The following is a 20,098-nucleotide window of genomic DNA, read 5'->3' as shown; positions in this document are numbered from 1 at the left end:
AGAGTATCTGCAATATGTTTTGAGTGGTTGTTGCTCTTGCTTGCAGCAGAAGGCTGAAAGAAGAACGCAAGCGGACACTTAAACAGAGCTTCTCAATAAAGCCAGGAAACAGGTTATCAACACTTAGTCTGTTCTTATTGTGTCCCTTATCATAACTGACAGTTTGACGTAATACTGGGACACATGACCACTAGGGCGGTATGTAAATGGATAAGAGGTCAGCTTTCACATATGCTTGCTGAAAAGGAAACACATTTAAAGGAAGTTTCAGTCAAAACAATGACAATATGCAAATGTTAAGTTTTATGGGCTTTTCTCAGCTAAAAGAAGCTGTAGCACAGTCTGCTATTATGCTTTCCAAAATACGTATCTTCTTTCATTAGCAATCACAGCAGCTTGAAATCAATGGTAGTCTTAGTCAACCACTCTTACAAAATCTGCTTAAATATTAACCCATAAAATGTATTCAGACTATGATTAAAGATTGAGCTGTTGACTAATTTATGTAGGATTTGCGTACTTTAAACTCTGCAAGGTGATTCAGTCATCATCACATCTATTAAGAAGGTTTGAAAAGTTCTTTTTGGAGCTTTCTTAAGGATAAATTTAACACATTAATTCTACATTTGCAAAGTTTTCATACAGACCATGGAAAGAAAATAATGATTTAGTGCAGAAACTGGTTTACTAAAATGTAATGTATCAGTCCCTTTTCTGCAAATGGCAAATGCAGTCAGATTCCATAGCAAGCTAAGTACTTGCCAGAGTTTTGAGCTAGGCCTAAGTGCATAAAATCATTTTGGTAATACTATATTTTTTATTTTAGTATGGTTCTAGTCAGCCAAAGGGCTTTTATTCGTAGATATTATACTTTGTGAAAGAAGAAAAGGAGGGGTGTATATTAAACTTTCAGTCTTGTGTTTCAGCTGCAAGTGAGCATTTGTAGCTAAATTATAATGCTTTAAAAGATGCATCTGTAATGAAGATGATGATATTCTTAAGTATTATTGCAGAAGTACATCTACTGTACATTGAGTAACTGAGTGACATATGCCTTCAATATTGCAATCAGGTTTACACTACTGTTTTGTATAGTCACTAAACCAAATCTTTACTTACCCCTTTCTTTAAGCATATTTAATATATTATTCACAGTTGTATAGCAAACTTTTTGACTGCACGTTTCCTTTTCTGGTTAATTTCATGTGGTTTAGTCATGCTTGTAATGGCCTTTAGAAGGTCCCTTGGAGTTCTTTAGATAACAAACAAGAAACAATCTCTATGAAAACATCAGAGAATAACATTTCTATTTCTCAGACCTTAACAGCAGGAAGTTTATGAGTCTAACAGCCAGACAGGGTCAGGTTTGCAGTATTGTCTTGTCCTCAGCATTTGTATTTTTCAGGAAAAGACCGCAATCAATTGTGCTCCTGTTAAAGTATTTTATTGCAGTTTGTTTGCTGTTGCATGCAGTATCTAAAGACTGTGAATACAGAGTAAACTGAAATGCATCAAATGCAATTAAACTCAGCAATAATAGTATCGTCAATTCATAGCGCTGTATCGTATGTAATGGTACAACAATTTATATGACTTTACAGAGGCTAAAATAAATGTTTTCTTCTCAAGCCACATACATACACTTTTTAAAACTTAAAGATAAGCTGTAGATCTTTTCAATAAATCTGCTAACACTGTAGGTCAGCTGTTAAATAAACAGAGCTACAGAGGGTTGCTTGAACAATACATGAAAGCCGAACTGATAATTGGAGGATCTGGGAAGAATTTATTTCAGCTAATATTTAGTACATTCCTCATTATATTAAAATACAATGAAGTATTCTAAATGATATTATTCCAAGTATAAAGCCAGACTAGGTTATTTTATCACCTCTTGCTAAGTAATAACACTTCCAGTAACACTAGATTAATAAAAATCAATTACAAAATGCCTTTACCCTTCTTAAACAGCAAGATAAGGACATCGAGTTCGTTTAATTTGGGCAAATTATCTTTAAATTGCATGTCTATGTTTCACAAAATGCATGCCACAAGATATTGATTGTATTTGACCTTTATTTAATACACATGATATATAGCGTTGCTTAGAGAAAAAAGCATTTTTATTTCCTTTCTTAAAATATCTCACTATTCAATATTAACATTTCCTTTTATTTCAGCTCAGTTTTTTATCTAATAATGGCTAATTGTTATGTGCTAAACACTCTTTTATGCTTTGTTAATAGAGGAACATATTAAGTAGCATTATCTTAAGCAAATCTATAGGCGTTTATTTCCGAGAATAAATTATTTTTATTTGTTTAACTTCTTTTATTTTTTAAATTTACTTCTTGGAAAAGTAAGGCTTTTGCCATGTGTACAGTACTAGTTTGCATGTGTTAATTTATATACTAAAAACTGTAGTACTGCTCGATCCATATCTGACTGCTAGGTTTCAATTGACAGCTGAGAATTTGTGACTGGACCATGAATCAAAACGGCAGGCATTTATACCCCAGTGCCAGTGAGGATACATTGGGAATTACTTGGCAAAGGTAACATTTTAATTATTTCCACCCCTACACCACCTCTAAAAAAGTTGCATTAAGCTACAGTATCTGTTTTAGTGGGCCTCCAAAGGAAAATGTGACAGCATTTGGGCAAAACATGCATATAACTTTTCTCCCATACACATTGAAGTTATCTTTAGCTTAAGTGGAATTTAGAAACTACCTTAATTAAGCACGTGGAATGACAACGCTGTGCTCTCAGTTTCAAAGGGTTTGTAGATTTAAGGGAATACTGATCTTAGGCTTTGGAAATTAAAATATCATTTGCAGAGTTAAAGGTTGTGTTTTAGTTTGTGTGATTAGTGGTCAACACAAAGGAAATGGTGATGTTCTAACAGGTATAGGTGAATATAATAATAAATGTGTGAGGTGGTGGTGGTATTGAACAATGAATAACCATACTATTTATAGAGACTTTCCTGACTAATCAGCTGGTGTAGGTTTAAGTCACTGACATATACATTAAGGTAAGGTATAAATCATCATATTTCTCAACTAAGTAACAGAACAATTAGGAATGACTTACTCAAAAGAGAGCTTCTTTTTGCATAAAATAAAACACAATAAAACCCATGGCACATGAGTAAATTATTCATTCTTATCTTTTACATGTCTTGGTGTATAATGAATTACGGTATCAGCACAGGTGTGTGTGTCTAAATAGGTGGGTAAACAAATTGTCACGATTGTGATACATCAGTTTTTCCCATCTTCCATGTGCTGAATGATCTGCAACACTTAATGGATGTGATACATGTAAAGCCTGTGTGTTGGGAATCTGTCAGATTATTACGTACTGACTCAAAATAATTTTAATTAGACCTTTGGAGTCTACAAGTATGTGTACTTCTGAGTAGTTTGTGTAAGTTTTGTGTGAATGTGAGATGGTACATGAATTATGCACATAGTACCCCTTTTATGCACCGTGTTGTGCTATGGATTGCTAGAAAGTTTGGAGGTTCTGAGCATTGACTTGGAAGAGTAATTATGGAACTTGAGAATCAGTCGTTTTTACAAATCTGAAGTTTAAATGCCTTGAATATTTTTGCTTTGCTTTTCCTTTATACATTTTTTCTGAAGTAATATTTAAAATCTGGAAGAATTGTGGGGAAAAAGCAAGATGTCATTTCTTCCCTTAAAGATTAAATAGAAAATTAGCTAATGGATTCACCTCATCTCCTCAAGGGCTGTAATTCATATTATAGATTCCCTCCATGCAGTAATTGCCTCAGTTTCGATGTACTGCCAAGAATGAATCCCATCTGAGCTGGAGTAGCGTGGAGGGGATGGTTTCTTCTTCCAGTAGAAAGGGTGTTGTTTTTTCAGGGCATTGACAGGTGTTAGGAAATCATGTCACAACTGCTTATCAAGGAATATCCTTGAGTGATTTTAATCAGTCATCACCTGAGTCCCCTTTAAAGCAATGCCAGTTTATACCAGCTGAACACTGTCCCAGTATTTCCTGAACTCTTTTTTTTCAGTACCCATTGCACAAAACCCTTGGACATGGGTTGGCAGAAAAGATTTCTAGGGGATGACCAGTGACTCTTTGGTGATGAATACAAAAATATTCCATGATCCACTCACCTTTATAGACAAAATTACTTTGCAAGTCACTCCCAGTGTGCTGCCTGTCAGCCAACATACAAAAGTGCTACAAGATGAAAGTTGGGCACAAATTCTGCCCCTTTATAGGCCTAGGCTATGCTTACTTGGCCTTGAAGGCACGGCCTTGGGGAACAAAAAACTAAGTATTCATTCTCTGTAAGTAGATGGCTTAGGATTTGGGCTTTGGAATGCAACATTCCTCCAATCCTGTGTAGGTGAGGATCTAAGAAGAGAAATGATATATGCACAGGCTAAGCAGCACTGAACATTTCTAATATTAATGCTCACACTAAAAGAAGAATACATTGCAAAAAGAATTGTTGCTGATTGGCAAAGAAATATATTCTAGTCCACAAAATTATTTGAAAAATGTTTGATTGTGTAATTTCCTCAAATCTGCAGTGCTCGTTTTGGTGGTAGTGATTCACACCATTGACAGCAGGCTTATTTGAAGTATACTGATTTTTCAGAAATACCATTGATTTCAAGATAGTAAAAGGTTTGAAGTCCAGTCTCTACAGGAATTGGAGACGTGGCCAAGCAGAAATCTTTGTCATAGAACATTGTTGGTGAACCACACCCTGGAAACTTGGAGAGAGTGAATGATGGTAAAACCTCTCTTATTTTGTGTTCACTGTTTTATTAGTAGCTGCGTGTGGTACCTGGTAGTAGATATGGTGCATAGATTTCAGGCTATGATACACACATTTCAAACGATGTTTTCTGGGTTTTTCTTTACTTATAAAATCATGCATATGTTGGTGTTTAAAGTCCCAGGTATAAGATAGCGGTGGTCGATATGCAAAAGACTGAACTTTGCGAAAAAAGGTCAATGTATATAATACAAGACAAAAAAAATCCCCAAACCTTGAAGTCATCGACGCACCATTTTCTTCAAAACCAGAAGATTCACAAAGAATAGCAGTAATAAAAATTAGATTAGTAATTTGCTTAGCTCAATTAACCATTCTAGTATATTTAAAGGAAATACATCCTGTGAGCATGCTTAAAAATGAGGGGCAACCTGCCCCAATTATTTAGTAGATATTTGGAAGTAGAAATTTTTATTTTGTTCTTGATATGCTAACTATCTACAATTTTTTTTTGCTTACTTACAGAATTTTTGATATGCATTTTATTATGTCTGCTAAACTTTGACAAACATTTAAGTGCATTGATAAAATTTAGTTCTCAAATACTTTTGAGATCATTTAGGTCAACTTTTGCTGTACATATGAAGAAGATACTCAAAATTCATTAAAAAAAGAAACATTTTTTTCGTAGACATATTTTTATAATAAAAACTGTTTTCCTAGAGACAGAAGGTGAGGGGAAGCTGTGAAAATCCGTAAGACTCAATTAGGAAAGTACAATCTGAGTGACTACATGAGAGGAAGAGCATATGCAACAAGTGAGACATGAATGAGAGTGAAAAAAAGTATGTGTGTGTATGTATGTAAATATGATAACATGAGCTTGAGCCTGAATCTGAGCCACCCATTATGCCATTGATACTAATTCCAGTGGGACCACTCCTAAAAGCTGATGTGATGGGCCTCTTTAGAGTCTATTGAGTATTTACAAGTCTTTCACAGACTTGAAGCAAATTTTCATTGCCGAAGTTTACATTTTAGCTCAGCCGTTGCCAACTATATTTTTATTCCCTGTTATTGTTATTTATATTCATTTTTAAAGCAATCTTTCTGTATTAGTTTTACAGGTGAGCTGTTATTTTAATGTTACATTTGCACTACTCAGGCAAATGCATTAGGTTAACATTTTTTGCTCTCCATCTGTTATCTTGACACATAAGCATAGTATGACAGCTGGTTTGTTCCTAGAGATGCCGAGAGTTCTCAGAGCACAGAGTTTCCTTCTCAGCTCAGTTGTAGGAGTGTTCAGCCCCAGCACCATTCTGGGTTTATGATAATAATGCTGATAAGGCAATCAAGTGAGAGAATCTCTGATTTGTGAAAAAAGTAGAAGGAGAATTGAGAATGGGTGCATATTGCTTTTGTAACACTGTACCGTGTATGTGTTGGGTATAGAGCAAACACATAGCTAAAGAAACACAGTCACTCAGTATTGCTGTGGTGAGCACATTTTAGCAAACACAAACACCTGTTAGATCAATGGTTTATACCCTACGCCCGCACATCTCCACCCTCCCTGCTCCAGTCTGCTTGGGCAGTATTTCTATCGATTCATTACAATTTAAGAACAAAACCATCCTGAAGTATCCTGATTGTAAAAGTATTTGTAGAAAGAAAACCTAATGATTTCTGGTCTTGATCAACTTAAATTGCTAACTCTAATAGTTTTGCCCAACTCAGTAATGCAGAAAGATGTGCAGAACATTATGTTTCCTCTCCATCTTCAGAACACTTCCTAAGAAATTAATTGTGTTCAAGCCAGACTTGCATGCTGCCATCCCACAGGAAATGGGTCAGCAATCCATTAAGATGCCATTAGATAATCTAATTTGGAACTTAATCTCTAAATTAACCATGCTCCATACTTGAAGCATACTTGAGAGGAAGAAAAAAAGTTTGTGTTTGAATCGATAGGGGAGCTGAAGCGTGAAGAAGGCTGTTTGTTTTTTCTGTAGCTGTGGTCACGTCTCAAGCTGTCTGGTAACCAGGAGAAACCAGACATGATGTAATTCCAGATTGAACTTGAACTTCGGGGACTTAGAATGGGGGAACAATGGACCATAGGAATCAATAATGTCCATTTTCCACATGATTATGTTTGGAGCTGTAAGTTAACCTTTATGGGAGAAACAGCAAGAACTGCAGTGAGACCAAAATGAATGAGATGATCCAGAACCAAGATGTTAAAGTAAAGAAAACAACTTCAGTAATATTTTCTGAGCAGCACTGCAGATTCCAGCAGGATTAGAGAAGTTCCCGCTCTGCAGTGAACTGGTTGCCTGTTCTGAGCACTCTTTGTTCACTTAGGTAGGACAAACTTAATCTTACGTTTCCTGTCAGATGATTTTTGGCAGCACTGCTAGGGAAGGAGGAGCATATTATAGAGAATTCCCAAGTGTAAACTGTATCTTTAACCCCTTTATTACTTCAGTTTGCTACTTGATCATCTTTCTTCCAGTTCTTTCTTTTGAAGCAGTAAAACTACACTATTGTTTTAGGATTTTTTTTTGTGCACCTAAGATTATTTCTGTTATTATTTAGTCATGCTAATTTGATAAATAAAATTTTACTCAATTTTTTTAAAAGTGCTAAGGTGAAAAATCTAACAGATAAAAATTGGAAGTTGTATTTAGGGAAAAAAAGTGTAGATGTGGAAAGTGGAGAGTTGTCTTTTCACAAGTGAGCCAATGGTCTCTGGCGTGTGCCCGCATTCCCCATGGTTTGGCTCTATCCCTCCACTTGATCATAGCTCCCTCTGTGCATGTGCATGTTTGGAAACCTCCCTTAGCCCTGTCCCTGCACCAAATGCTCATTCATGGATGGTCCAGAGCACAGCATGGACACACACCATTTCTCTGGGTCCTTCCTCTGCTATTAATTGTCTTTGTTAGTGATGGGCTTTGTGGCCTCTTCCTGATCTTTTCTTGCCTTTTTTTTTTACTCTATTACAAAAACGAGTCTGCAGGGAATAGAATAAGTATCCCTAAAGCAGAAATCCCTTTTCCGTCCTCTGGGTGTAAATCAGTAGGTCTTTACCTCCTCCATCTGCTAGATGGGTGGTATGCGCCTGTTAAACAATAAAAGTCATCCTAAATTAAGCTGAGATATACTCAATATATCTTTTGAAATGAATGCTCACCTTGGAGATGAAATTTGGCAGCTGTTTTACTACAGATAACAGTTTCAAATGGTAACAGAAGTACAGCATTAAGTAGGTGCAGGAGCGGTGGTTATTCTTTTGGCAGAAATGCACAAGTGAGAATTTAGCCTGGGCACTGAGATTAGCACAATTTCGTTTCCAAAGTTTGTATATTTGTAACGATTTGAAGTGGGCAAGTTGCTGTACTGGTGTGGGCAAGCACTTATTTAGAACGGAGATAAAATAATCTTGCTTCGTGACTTGCTACTGCCACTTTTCTCTACACAGAAGGCAAGTCTGCCTTGTCTGTCTAAAGACTGGCCTGGCATGATCCGATCTCTCTTGTCTAAGCTAGTGTATACTTGCACAGGCTTGTAAAGCTGCAAGAATGAAATACTGATTTAGGTGTACTTTCTGAATGGTGAAATACTCTTACAGACTCTGGAAGCTGTAGTAGAAAGAATAAGAATCTTAAAATAGTTCAGATTTACTCAGGTCTGATTGGATTTAATTTTTATTCCATTTAGTTAATTGTTTAACATTATTATTCTTTTAATGTTATTATAACCTTCAAAGAGGACTGTATATATGTATATAATGTAACTAATTCTTATGGTCCATTCCAGTAATATCTTAATCAGGGGTTCTTGAAACAGCAATTATTATCTTTAAGGGGAAATCATGGCAGAAATCTTGATTGAATTAACATGTGAAAACTGTAATGGAAACTGTAATAGAAAATTAACCCTGTAAGACACTTACAGAATTTTCCTTCAGTAATTTATCACATTTGAATGGATAAATGCCTTATCTTGCCATGGACAGAGAGGGAACCGGCAACTGTATGAGACACTTTGTAGTCTGGTTACAATGAGAGAAGACAGTTTCTGGTAGTGAAAGGAAGATGGTCCTGCAAACCATGCTTCTGTCACAAAGGTTACTAGTCTGAAACTCAGAGCAATATCTGATGGTGCATGTAATTTTCTTCAAAACTTAGCCTAGAGCAGTTTTCAGAGGTCTCACTTCATATTCCAAGGGACAGGCATTTATATTATAGCCTCTGTGAGTGTGGGGCTCACAGGTCTCCTCAGGAGCAGTGAGCTGGAGACTGAGGTAGACCTGCTTTATCCCAGTCATAGATACCACGGTTTTCTATCTGAAGAAGAAGCTATATGGGCAGAGGGACTTTTCATTAACTTCTGCAAGGACAACCAGCTTGCCTGTGTCCTGAGCAATGGAAAGAGCTTTGGCTTTCCCTGTGTTGAGGTGCCTAGTGAACAGAGATAGGAGCATTGCCTCTTCTTTGACAAAATTGAGATTGATTAGTTTACCCGGGAAGTGTGCAAACTGGTATATAGTGTGGTGAAGAGAAAAGTGTTTTCCCCTGTCCTGTTGTTGCCATCCATGTGGGCCCCCAGGCAGAGTTTGCTTTACAGTCAACAATAACTGGTGGTTCTGCTTGGACAGTCGGCAGGGAAACTGTAAATGGTCTCTGAGGCAGAAGTTGACCTGTGATGCTCACAGAGGTCCCTACAGAGCAGGACTGAGAAAGCTGACAGAGGACCTCACTATTCTGGGCTGTATGTCTGAGTTGGCTCCATGCAGGAGCACTGTGGAGATACAAAGGAGGGTGTGGCTCGTTTGTAGTTGATAAATTCAATTGACTTTGCTGCAGGTTTGAAATGCAGTGTGTGGGAATGTTGGATAGAGAGCTATACATAGGCAGCTTAGCAGAGCCTGAGGTTTTGAGGGTTTTTTTTGTTATTCTTTGTATCATAGCTGTTCTCAGAGCTTTCTGCTGTGATTAGTGCTAATTCATGTCAGTAACTTTCATTCAGGTTTCCTCTTTTTTCTGCAGTACAGATTTGGCAGTGGAAAGGACTGAAGTAGAGTTACATCAGACAGCAGTATGATAAGGTTAATTTTTAAAATGTGACTAAATCTCATCAAGCCTTGAATATTGTGGCTTAGGGAATGCAAGCAAACACAGGAGATGGCGTGTCCTTCCTGGCTGCTTCCAGTCATGGCCCAGCACGTGTGTGTACCTCAGGGACTGCAGGCCACCTTCAGAGGTGTCAGAGTGATGTCTTTTCCAGCCACAGACAGTGTGGAGTTGTCCTGGCAGTACAGGTGCTCCATTGCCTGCACCACAGTCAATGGTGGGAACAAGAGGCTCTGGTTGAGCAGAGTGAGAGGATTCCTAAAGTCTTGTGGGTTCCACACAGCATTAATGTCGTAGTTTTATTACTCCCTGAGGATTCATAAGGAGCATTGATGAAATTATTGCAATCTGCATTTTTGTCATGGTTGTAATGTAAAGTGGGAGGCTTGAAAGGTTTAAGTAAACACCTATATTAAATTTGTAGGTCATATGGTAACAACAGACCTATTAATCACTTGCTACAACTTATTCTTAATGAGCACTTTCAACAAAATAAAGATATCTGTCTCCTGTATGAAGCAGTAGACAAGAAAGTTGTTACAGATTGTAATTTGTTCTTTATCGGCACTGCGTTCCTTTACCTGCAATAGGAGGTTGTCAACTTTAAAACAAAGAAAAAAGTCACGTATGTTTTATGTATCCGGCCACTGAAGTATACTGTAAATCTTCAGAAAGATAACCTGGAAGTTGTGTATTTACTCTTTGCAACAGAAATTATTTAAATACCATGTTGACCTCATGCAAAATTTACATTCTTTTAGTTAGTGTTCTTTAAAGTCCATAAGCACTGTAAATCCCTTATAATAGAATAGCAAAGAACTGTGCACTGTAAAACTTATATTCATACGGATCCAGAGCAAACAAATCTGCTTGGTTGTTTTTTAAATTTAATTTTTTTTTTTTATTACTAGTTCCTATTTTTACCAATCCCTGTGCTTGGAAATAATTGCATCATGTCTGTTATTTCAGAATTTACTTCTTAACATCACTGAAATCTGAAGAGGAAGTAACAAAAAGTGCATTTAAAAAAATATGAATGAATATGAAGAATAAATTGAAACAAGCCTCTTAAATGAGGTTCTGCTATTGATTTTTTTAAAAAATATAATCTTTTCATCAGATTATATTGGACAAATCTTTCATGCATAACTGAGTTTAAGTCTTTTTGAATATTTCAAGATTTGAGGTGTAATTGTGATTTTTGATTTCAAAAGTGCTGTCTCCAACAACAGAATTTATTTTATTTGTAATAGCCAATAGAATTAAAAAAGAAAAAAGAGAAAAAATTGTTAATTAAACCTATTAGCTGATCTTAGATTTTGAAAATACAGCAAGGTGTTTTAAATCTCTGAAGAGGTTGAAATTCACCAGGTTTTCATGTGGCATTCAATAATTTCAATTGAAAAAAAACCCCACAACTCTCTTGAAAAATATTTATACTTCAGGCATTTACGTTAAGATATACATATTTCTTGTATTTCCTCAAGGAAAATGATTAGTCCTGCTCCCTCCAGAACTTGAACTTCATTGATGCAAATGGGTCAGCAATTTTTTCCACATTTTTGTGTGTGTGTGTAAAATAGATCACCTGAAATTAATTGTTAGGAATCAAAATAGTGAATTAAGAGATTTAGAGAGGTAAAGAGTATCAACATGTGTAAATGAAAGAATCTGATTTTATTTTTCTTAATATAAAAGTTTTGAGGAAAGCATTCCCTGGGTTCCACAAAGCAAGATGACCTCTTTCTATAATGTTCATACAGCAGCAACAGAAAGGATCCTATAAAACTGCCAAGTGAAATGTATGTATTTTGTACACATTTAAAATGGATAAAAAGAGTCTGTTTTCCTCTTTACACCTGATGCCACAGCAGTGCATCTGCTCATCCAGGGAGAAAGCAGTTAGTAGGAGTGTCCAGAGATAGAAAAGGAAAGAAACTTCCAGCATCTGTCCTCCACGAAATGTCTGTTGGAAGTTTTAGTCTTCGGATGTGTTATCATGAGGCCGATCAGTCTAATCCCAATGTGAATTGCCAAATAAGCTGTTGTGTTTGTGCAAATACCTAGTGTGGAGAAATCTCAACACAATGAAGTGTTTCCCCTTCCCATGCAGGGGAAGCACGTGCTTTCATGCTGTATGTCCCATTCTGGTGTTTGTTATTTGGCAATGATTGATGACATAATGATGTTTTTCGTCTGAAAAAAGTTGATGAGACTTTCTCTTAAGTCCATTATTTCTGGGTTGCCAAATACACATCTATGGAAAAGGCTACTTAGGCTCTGCTCTGGGTACTGAACAGAGGTGGCAGAGATCTGTCTTTGAGTGTCCATCTCACAAATACTGTTGTGTACGATATCTACACGTGAACACCATTGGGACTTAAGCTTATGACAAAGTGCTTTTAAAGTGATGATTTCAGTTCCAAAGTCACTGGATTGACTCTGAAAATATTGTTCTTTCTGAGACATTTGTTGAAAAATTTATGGTACTCACTGCTACCCTTGACTAATGGCTACCCGTTGCATAGAACATGATTGGGTCTTGTGCTCTGCAGTGTTCCTTAGGCACTGATATTTTTTTGTAAAAACCTGTGAAGAAAGCAAGTTCTTTGAGTATCAAGGGTCCTCAGTTCTCATGGGACCTCACGCACCTCAGAGGCACATTTTTGGGACTGAGACAAGATAAGCTGCTGAGTTGTGAGAGGGTAGGAGATTACACAGGGAGCTTAACAACCAAACCTCTGTCTTGTGTTCTTGAAAAGGGCAAACCCATATAACACAGTGCATTTCAGAAGCTCTTAAATAACAGTAAGACATCCATGGTGCCATGTAGTGTCACTTATGATTTAGTCTCTGCTCTATGTATTTGACTCTGACATTTTTGGGGGCTTTCATAAACAAATAGACCATTTATTGTAAGACAGCAGTAATACTACTTGTAAATGATATCAACAGTTATTTTTCTTTCAAATAAGTCATACTTTCACAAAGAAAACGGTGAACTAGAAGCTCAAGTAATCACAAATTTGGTTTCTTATTTTCTCTTAAGTAGTGCTATAAATAATGAATATTGGTTTAATTCTGATTCAAATTCATTGTGTTCTACTTTTTGCAACATGTTTAATTTATGTTTTGTTTTTTCTCTTTTTCTCTCTCCTTATCTCTTTCCCCTTTTCAACAGTCCTGGTACCTGGGCTAGCTTGGTTCCTTTTCAAGTATCAAATAGGACACCGATTCTGCCAACAAATGTCCCAAATTATGGTTTGAACATAATTGGAGAGCCTTTCCTTCAAGCAGAAACAAGCAATTGAGGGGAAAAAAGAAAAGAAAAATAAAAGAAAAATTAAAAAAAGAAAAAAAAGAAAGGAAGACAGGATGAGAAAAGAAACTGAAGAAAGAAGAAAAAGTAGACCAGCAATTGCAGCTCTTACAATCATTAATTCCCTTATGATTGAAACTGAAATGACATACAAAGGGTCGATGATATTTCACTGATGAGTAGAGTGCAGCCCCTGCTAAGTAGCCTTTGTTATATGAAGTCCGCTGGGAAATAGATGTTCTGTCTCTGACAATATATTTTAACTGACTTTCTAGATGCCTTAATATTTGCATGATAAGCTAGTTTTATTGGTTTAGTATTCTTGTTGTTTACGCATGGGATCACTATTCCTGGTTATCTCACAAAACAAAGGCTATACAGCAGTAACAGAGCTGCACGAGGACAAGGGCTGTGAGCCAGCCATTTTCTCAAAACTCTGATTTCTAAAAATAAGCTCTGTAGCCTTTAGTTATCAGTATGAATTTATTAAACTTTGGCCCTTAATTCAGCCTTTTCTAGTGTATTATGCAGTTTGAAGTTTTCAATCTGTATGGACACACAGGCTCTATGGAAGAAATGCCTCTACATAGGTAAAAGTGTTATCTACTCATGCAACAGTAAAAAAGAAAAGGAAAAAGGTGAAAGTTTTCCCCACTAAAGAAACACTTACAGAGGCAAGTGCAATTTAAAAATCATATCTAAGGAGTCATCACTATAAGTCCTTCAGCCCTTGGACTCTAAATTGAGGGGATTAAAAATAGAAATAAAATTACTTTGAACAAAGTTATTTTTCCCCTCGGTTTTTGAGGGCATTAAAAGGCATTAAATCAAGACAAATCATGTCCTTGAGAAAAAGAAATCAATGGAAACACAGCACTTATGTTGGTTTAGCTGCTGCCTCTACAGAGGGGTAGGATTTATTTATTTAAAGTTACTGGTTGCATCAAGAACCCATAGGGTTTACATGTTTCTGTATAATCTGCATCATAGAGACAAAGAGATAGGCAAATCCATGTCACAAGGGCAAAGCTTACCGTTTACAAACTGGTAATACCAGGATGGGGATATGTTATATTTAAATAATGCACTCTTAATGTAAGTTAGTTTCAGGGTGCTGAAAACTTGCATGGTGCTTTCAGAAGTTAGCCTTGTTCAACAATTTTCACATATTGACAGAAATATAATGTGCATGGGCGGACATTTTGCCTCTATGTCTCTTTAAAAAACTAATTAAAATACTCTTTCCAGTAATCCTAATTTGCACGATGATATAATGTCCACATTACGTGCCTTGCCTTGAAATCTAAAAAATGGAAAAAAACAAAAAAAGAAAAAAACTACAAAAAATTGACATCACTACACTTGTTTTGCTGCATTTATTATCATTTTAAATCTTTACCATTTTTATGACAAATATTTTGTACTCCAGATGGGAAAAAAGTGTGACATCATGGATTTTTTAGACAGTTATACCTTTATCTCACATTTATAAAGCATATCATGGCTGTGTATAGTTGCCGCTTAAAATTGTAATCGACCAGCAATATTTTCAGTATTTTGGTGTTTTTCTATTAACCTTTCATGTTTTTCATCTTCCAATTAATATTGGGGGGAGGGGATACAAATTTATACGAATTATGCAATACCAGGTTTTGCCTATGTAGGTAGTGCTTTTAGCTGTATTGGTTATTATAGGTAAGTACACAGATTTAAAAGAAAAAAAAAAATAATGTATGCTTTTTTTTGTTTGTTTTAATTGACCAAAGTGGGTACTGCTATTTTTGCAGTGTGATGAGGTCCTTTTCTGTACTGAGAGGTGGACAGGGGATTTTTTTTTATACATACATATATATATATATTCTGGGGTGGGTGGGGAGTATTTTTAACACTTTACAGTGTAGCTGTGAAGCAGTGCACCCTTAGCCAGGCAAGGGCTGCAAAGCGACTGTTCTGCCTACTGTGACAAACTTTCAAATCGGTTCCCTCTTTTTAACTTCCCACCTGGGGTGCAAGCTGAAATCATTTCTGGATTTAAAAAATAGATAATGAATTCTGTTGGAGGCAGACTTGGCTTGAGGAAATTGTTTAAGTACTTTTTTTCTCGAGAAAGAAAAAGAGGGAGACAGACAGACAGAGAGAGAAGAGGTCAAGACCCACAGTGAGATGAAGTCTTTTTCATTCTGGCAAAGATACTGTGTCCTAAAGTGTTCGCTTTAGAAAATGTTTTTAGCTTAGAATGACAAAAATGCTTGCTTTGTCTAGGAAATGCATGTACAGGGCCAAAATCTTTGCTGGCATAATTCCACTGACTCCAGTTGACTCTGGAGTTGCTTCTGCAGAGATTTTGCCTCCCTTAGTCTGCTTGACTGGTAGATATTCTTTTTTTTTAACCTTCTCTACATCAAAATATTGTTTGCCTCCCTCCCAAGTTTGTTAGCTCACCGCATCTGAATTACAATTTTCAGCCTGCTCAGGCCATGTCAGAAGTTTGCAGTGTCAGTTCTCATACAGCAGGTCAGATGGAGAGCTCTGAGTCATGGTAGCAAAGTAGTTTCTTAATGTACGGAATTAGATTATGGTGTAAATAAAACCGTATTTCCAGTAAAATCACATTTTGCAGAGGACCTGCTGCTGAAGACCTCTTATGCACCAGGGATTGTTATGATGTAAAAACACATCCTTTTATTAGGGTGCAAGCAAAGGAGAGTATAGACTTGTGATTATAGGATACCCTGGTGTGAAAATTCATCCCTTTGCAGTTGTTTCTGCATTTTGGAGGTTTTCCTACCCTGGAGCAGTCCTGGAGGTGCAGCTCCAGCAACAGCAACCCCACTGAGCAGTGCTGGGCAGTGTCACACCAAAGTCAGTCCCTTCTGGCTCTGGCCATCGCGCAGCAGCTAATGAGCTGTTTTGGTGGCACATCTCCATGTCTTCAGCAGGAGATACGTGTGTAGGCAGGGCTACAAAGACAGGAGCTGTAGAAAAGCAAATCCTTGAGATTAATCTATTGCTAAACTGGAAAAAAAGAAAACCTCATGTAAAAAGATAAGACATCAAAAGTAATTAAAAACCAACTTTACGTTGCTTTTTCTGAGCACCATAGTAAGTGAATTCATTCACTAAGGATGTGGCTACTGTGGAAATTACTGAGATGTGCTAGAACCACACAGAGTACATCTCAGGCTCTGGCATGGTAAAACAAAGTATATATGCTACTTTATGCATGCTACTGATACCGAGCCATTTAGGAACAGAGGGGTGATTAGATTTGTGCTGTTAGCAAGGTTCCCCACTTAAGTACACCAGGATGAAACTGAAACAAGTTCAGCCTTCAAAGTGTAATAGTCAAAATGATGATTGCCCTTGTAGGAAGATGGATATCCTTAATAGAGCTTTATTTTTGTCTCTGACCTCCTGTATGAATTAAAAACTGAGCTTACAGATGCAGTGTTTTAAAAAGCAAACTCCTTCCTTCCATGTGAATGAATTGAGTTGTTAAGCACCTGTGGGTTTTTTCCACCTGCCTCTCTTATAGAAAGCCTGTTTGGAAGAAAATGAACTTTTCATTTATTGTAGGTTTGGTTTGGGGTTGTTTTGTTTTGTTTAGTTTTTTTTTAAGCTCAGCAGTCAAAAGAATAAGATAAGATTCAGAACTCAAATCCAGTCTCTGGCCTCCTCCTTCACCAGGAAGTGTATTCTGACTAAATCAAGCCACCCCGTTCTATGTGCACTGTTCTGCCTTTATTAAGTTGCTTTGCAGCCCTGGCCTCATGGCTGTGCCACTGAAGTGTGTTTCCCCTGGAGTGACATGAACGTTTGAGGCTTGACTAAGGAAAAAAAAGGCAGTGAAGGAGACTGTACATAAAGACATGGCAAAAATATTAATTATAGCAATATAGTTGTGGGGTGATGTTCAGGTGGGCAGCTCCATTATATGTGAATGAATTTGTGAAGCTGCAAGTAGCGAGAAGAAAGGAGGATCTTCTGAATGAACCGCCTACCTTGTAGACAGTAATTTGTACACTGTATAGTTTTGTTGAGAACTTTTTTTTTAATTAAAATACCCTCGTTTGTAAAGCTAACTTTTTAACAATTATAATGGAAATGCATGTCATTTCCATTTTTAAAGTAAGCAAGAATATTCCTTGTTTGGAAACTGGACTTGGGTTAAAACTCTCCAGTTTCTTAAGTTATGTATTAAAAAAAAAAATCTGTCCATGTTAGGAGTTATTTCGCAGATTCCTGTGCTTGAAAAGCATAGGTTACTAATCCTTTAAAAATGTAAATGGAGAAAAGTTATATTTTATGAAGGTTATTTTGTTGTATTTAGTATTGGAAAAGTTGGTTTTCAGAGCATTTCAAAATGTCGGAAGCACCACTGTCTTTTTATTAGTATATATGGCCTTTAGCAAAAGTTTTTGTGATTGTTACATGATGGTATTTAAGATTAGGTTCACAGAGCAATTCAGGATAGGCAGAGAACTAAAACAATACTTATGTCTCACATAGCTGTGTCCTCAGGGAGCAGAATTTTGGATTTGCAACTTGTAGCTTCATAAGGACTGAGTGAAAGAGATTGCACAAGGACATACTCAGCTGTGACATCAGAGTGTGTTCTGTACCTAAATCTAAATTCTACTTACTGTGCGAGATTATGAAGGCTGCAGAGAGTTATCCCATATTCAGTGTACAGTATTCACTTTTAATGAAATAACTTTCTAATATTGCTGGTAGTAAGGACCCAAGTATGCCATCTGATATGGTTTACGTACTCCTGTCAAGGTCTTTTGTTAACATTAACCAGCTGTATGCTCCTGGACTTTTTTATTGGCTTTCTATAGAAAATTTGAAAAATAATGAGAGAGAATAAAATCATATGTAGGCTAATCAAGTTAAACAGGAAAAGCTCAAAGTTGTACGTTCTACTCCATGCTGAAGGAGCTGAAATCTGCCTCCTTCTTATTTGCACTTTCTGCTAGTTCCCCTGTTTTTTCTAATTCCTCAAAATTGTGTGGGTGTGGTGGAGCACTGCAGTTGGAGGATAACACAGACCACTGATTTTGCCCTTTAATCCTGCACAATGATCTTTGCATCAGCCAAACTTATTGCCATGACAACTCTTTGTACTGTTTCCACGCCACAGCTCTGTTGGTCACATTGTTAATAGTAAAGGGGACAAGTTGGAGACGGTCAATTTTATATTTTTTGTTGCAATTTTTTCTTCAATGGTTGTAAGTAGTTGTTTCTCTTTTTTTTTATGATAAAAGGGTTCACTAGTTATTACTCTTTAGAAATATCTGTGTGTTGCAATTCAAATGTATGTTGAATTTGTGAAAGGGGCTTCAGTGCCACTAGCATCATAATATCCTAGAATAAGCCTTTATACTTTTATTGCATGATACGGTAACAGTAGAACAAAATGTGGCCTAAATAAATGGAGAGCAGTGTGAGCTAGTGACACTAAAGCCAGTCTTTGTATTACTGTATTTTTGACAGAATGGTTTTGAAAACTGTGCTACAGGGACTGATGTGGCAAATGTATCTCTATATGCAGAAGGAAGTTTTTTAAGAAGTATGGCTTATTATGCATTCTTCATTGAGGGCATTGAAGTTGCATGGACTGATAAAAGTTGATGCAAAATGAGAAAGAAATAAAAACCAGCAAAATGTTTACCAAAAAAATCAAACAAATGAGCAGTGCCTGTTCAATTTCACAGTCTCTGTTGAGTTCAGTTGTAAATATGTTTCAGATAACATTTTCTTCAAAAAAAAAAAATCTCTACAACATTGTAGAATGTGAGGGGTACCTCAGTACCAGGCATAGGCTTCTCAAGAGCTGCATTAGATTATGTCTTCATCAGGCTGTTAATTTGTGCTTATATCATGTAGAACTTCTAGTAACCTGGGAAGAGGGACCCCATCTCAATGATATTTCTCTGAGAACAACTTTTGTAGGGCTGTGTGTTTCTTTAGATACATTTAGTACAAATGTAGGTGACAAGTAGTCAGTTATTGCTTGCTAGCTACACACCAGGGTTGATCCATTTTAAAACTTTTGGCATTTTTCCCCATACTGTAGGCCATAAATCCTGAAGGTTGCATTTTAATTAAAAAGAAGGTGTGTGCACAGTCCTTGTGTAATGAACCTTCACTAGTAGGATGCATTACAGTACTGCTACTTAATTTTGGAATTAGGGCCCTCCGGCATCAGACCTGTTTTTAGCCTGAGTGTTAACAAAGGGTTTTATTGTTCCTGGTTGGAGGATAATAATGGTTTTTTTTTGGTACTTTTTTAAGGTTACAAATGAACTCAACTGCCACAAGTTTTAAACTGGTGTAAATCAAGCTTGACTTAATGTGATTGTTACTGTTATATCCAGCCTATACTGCTAGCAGCTGCTCTTACTGCAGTCAATTACTGGAAGCGGATATATTTCCTATGCAAAAACTGTTTAAACAATAAAAATGAGCTATGCTACAGACCCTGGTCTTATGTTTTCTTTTCTATCTCCAAAACGTGATAATTAGTAATATCTTAGAAACTAACCTTAAACTTTGTGCCCTGATACCATTGCACAACTTATGGAGTTCAGTGTATACTTTAGATTTAACATATTTGTTTGCATACATTTTCACTTAGTGATTACACTGAAAAAGGCAGAGATCAGAAACAAAAAGATATAATCGGATAATCAGCTCAACTTAAACGTTTATGTTTAATTTCCACCATCATGTTTTATGAGCCCTAGTAACGCAAGTGACCTGGACTGCCTCTCCTGTGATGTGATATTTTGAGCATGATCGTGTAAGGATCCTAGACATCTTTTTAAATTCAGTGTTATTGACTAGTGACAGACACAAGTGATT

At 36.6% G+C, this 20,098-nt stretch overlaps 1 protein-coding gene across 10 annotated transcripts in view; it reads left to right on the top strand.

Annotated features, from left to right (window-relative positions):
* The window catches only part of NFIB (nuclear factor I B), a 264,748-nt gene extending 246,653 nt beyond the window's left edge, over positions 1-18,095 (top strand). For 7 of the 10 annotated variants that reach the window (XM_054054087.1, XM_054054082.1, XM_054054080.1 and 4 more), the window contains 2 exons: positions 2,467-2,555; positions 13,094-18,095. In XM_054054087.1, the coding sequence (XP_053910062.1) occupies positions 2,467-2,555; positions 13,094-13,223 (219 nt within the window). In that variant the 3' untranslated portion in view covers positions 13,224-18,095. The remainder of the gene's footprint in view (positions 1-2,466; positions 2,556-13,093) is intronic. The other 3 variants (XM_054054086.1, XM_054054085.1, XM_054054089.1) reach the window with 2 other exon arrangements.
* The last annotated feature ends 2,003 nt before the right edge of the window (positions 18,096-20,098 follow it).

Source organism: Cuculus canorus, chromosome Z, assembly GCF_017976375.1.
Source record: "Cuculus canorus isolate bCucCan1 chromosome Z, bCucCan1.pri, whole genome shotgun sequence".
Lineage (NCBI taxonomy): Eukaryota > Metazoa > Chordata > Aves > Cuculiformes > Cuculidae > Cuculus > Cuculus canorus.
This window is presented reverse-complemented; position numbering and strand designations above follow the sequence as displayed.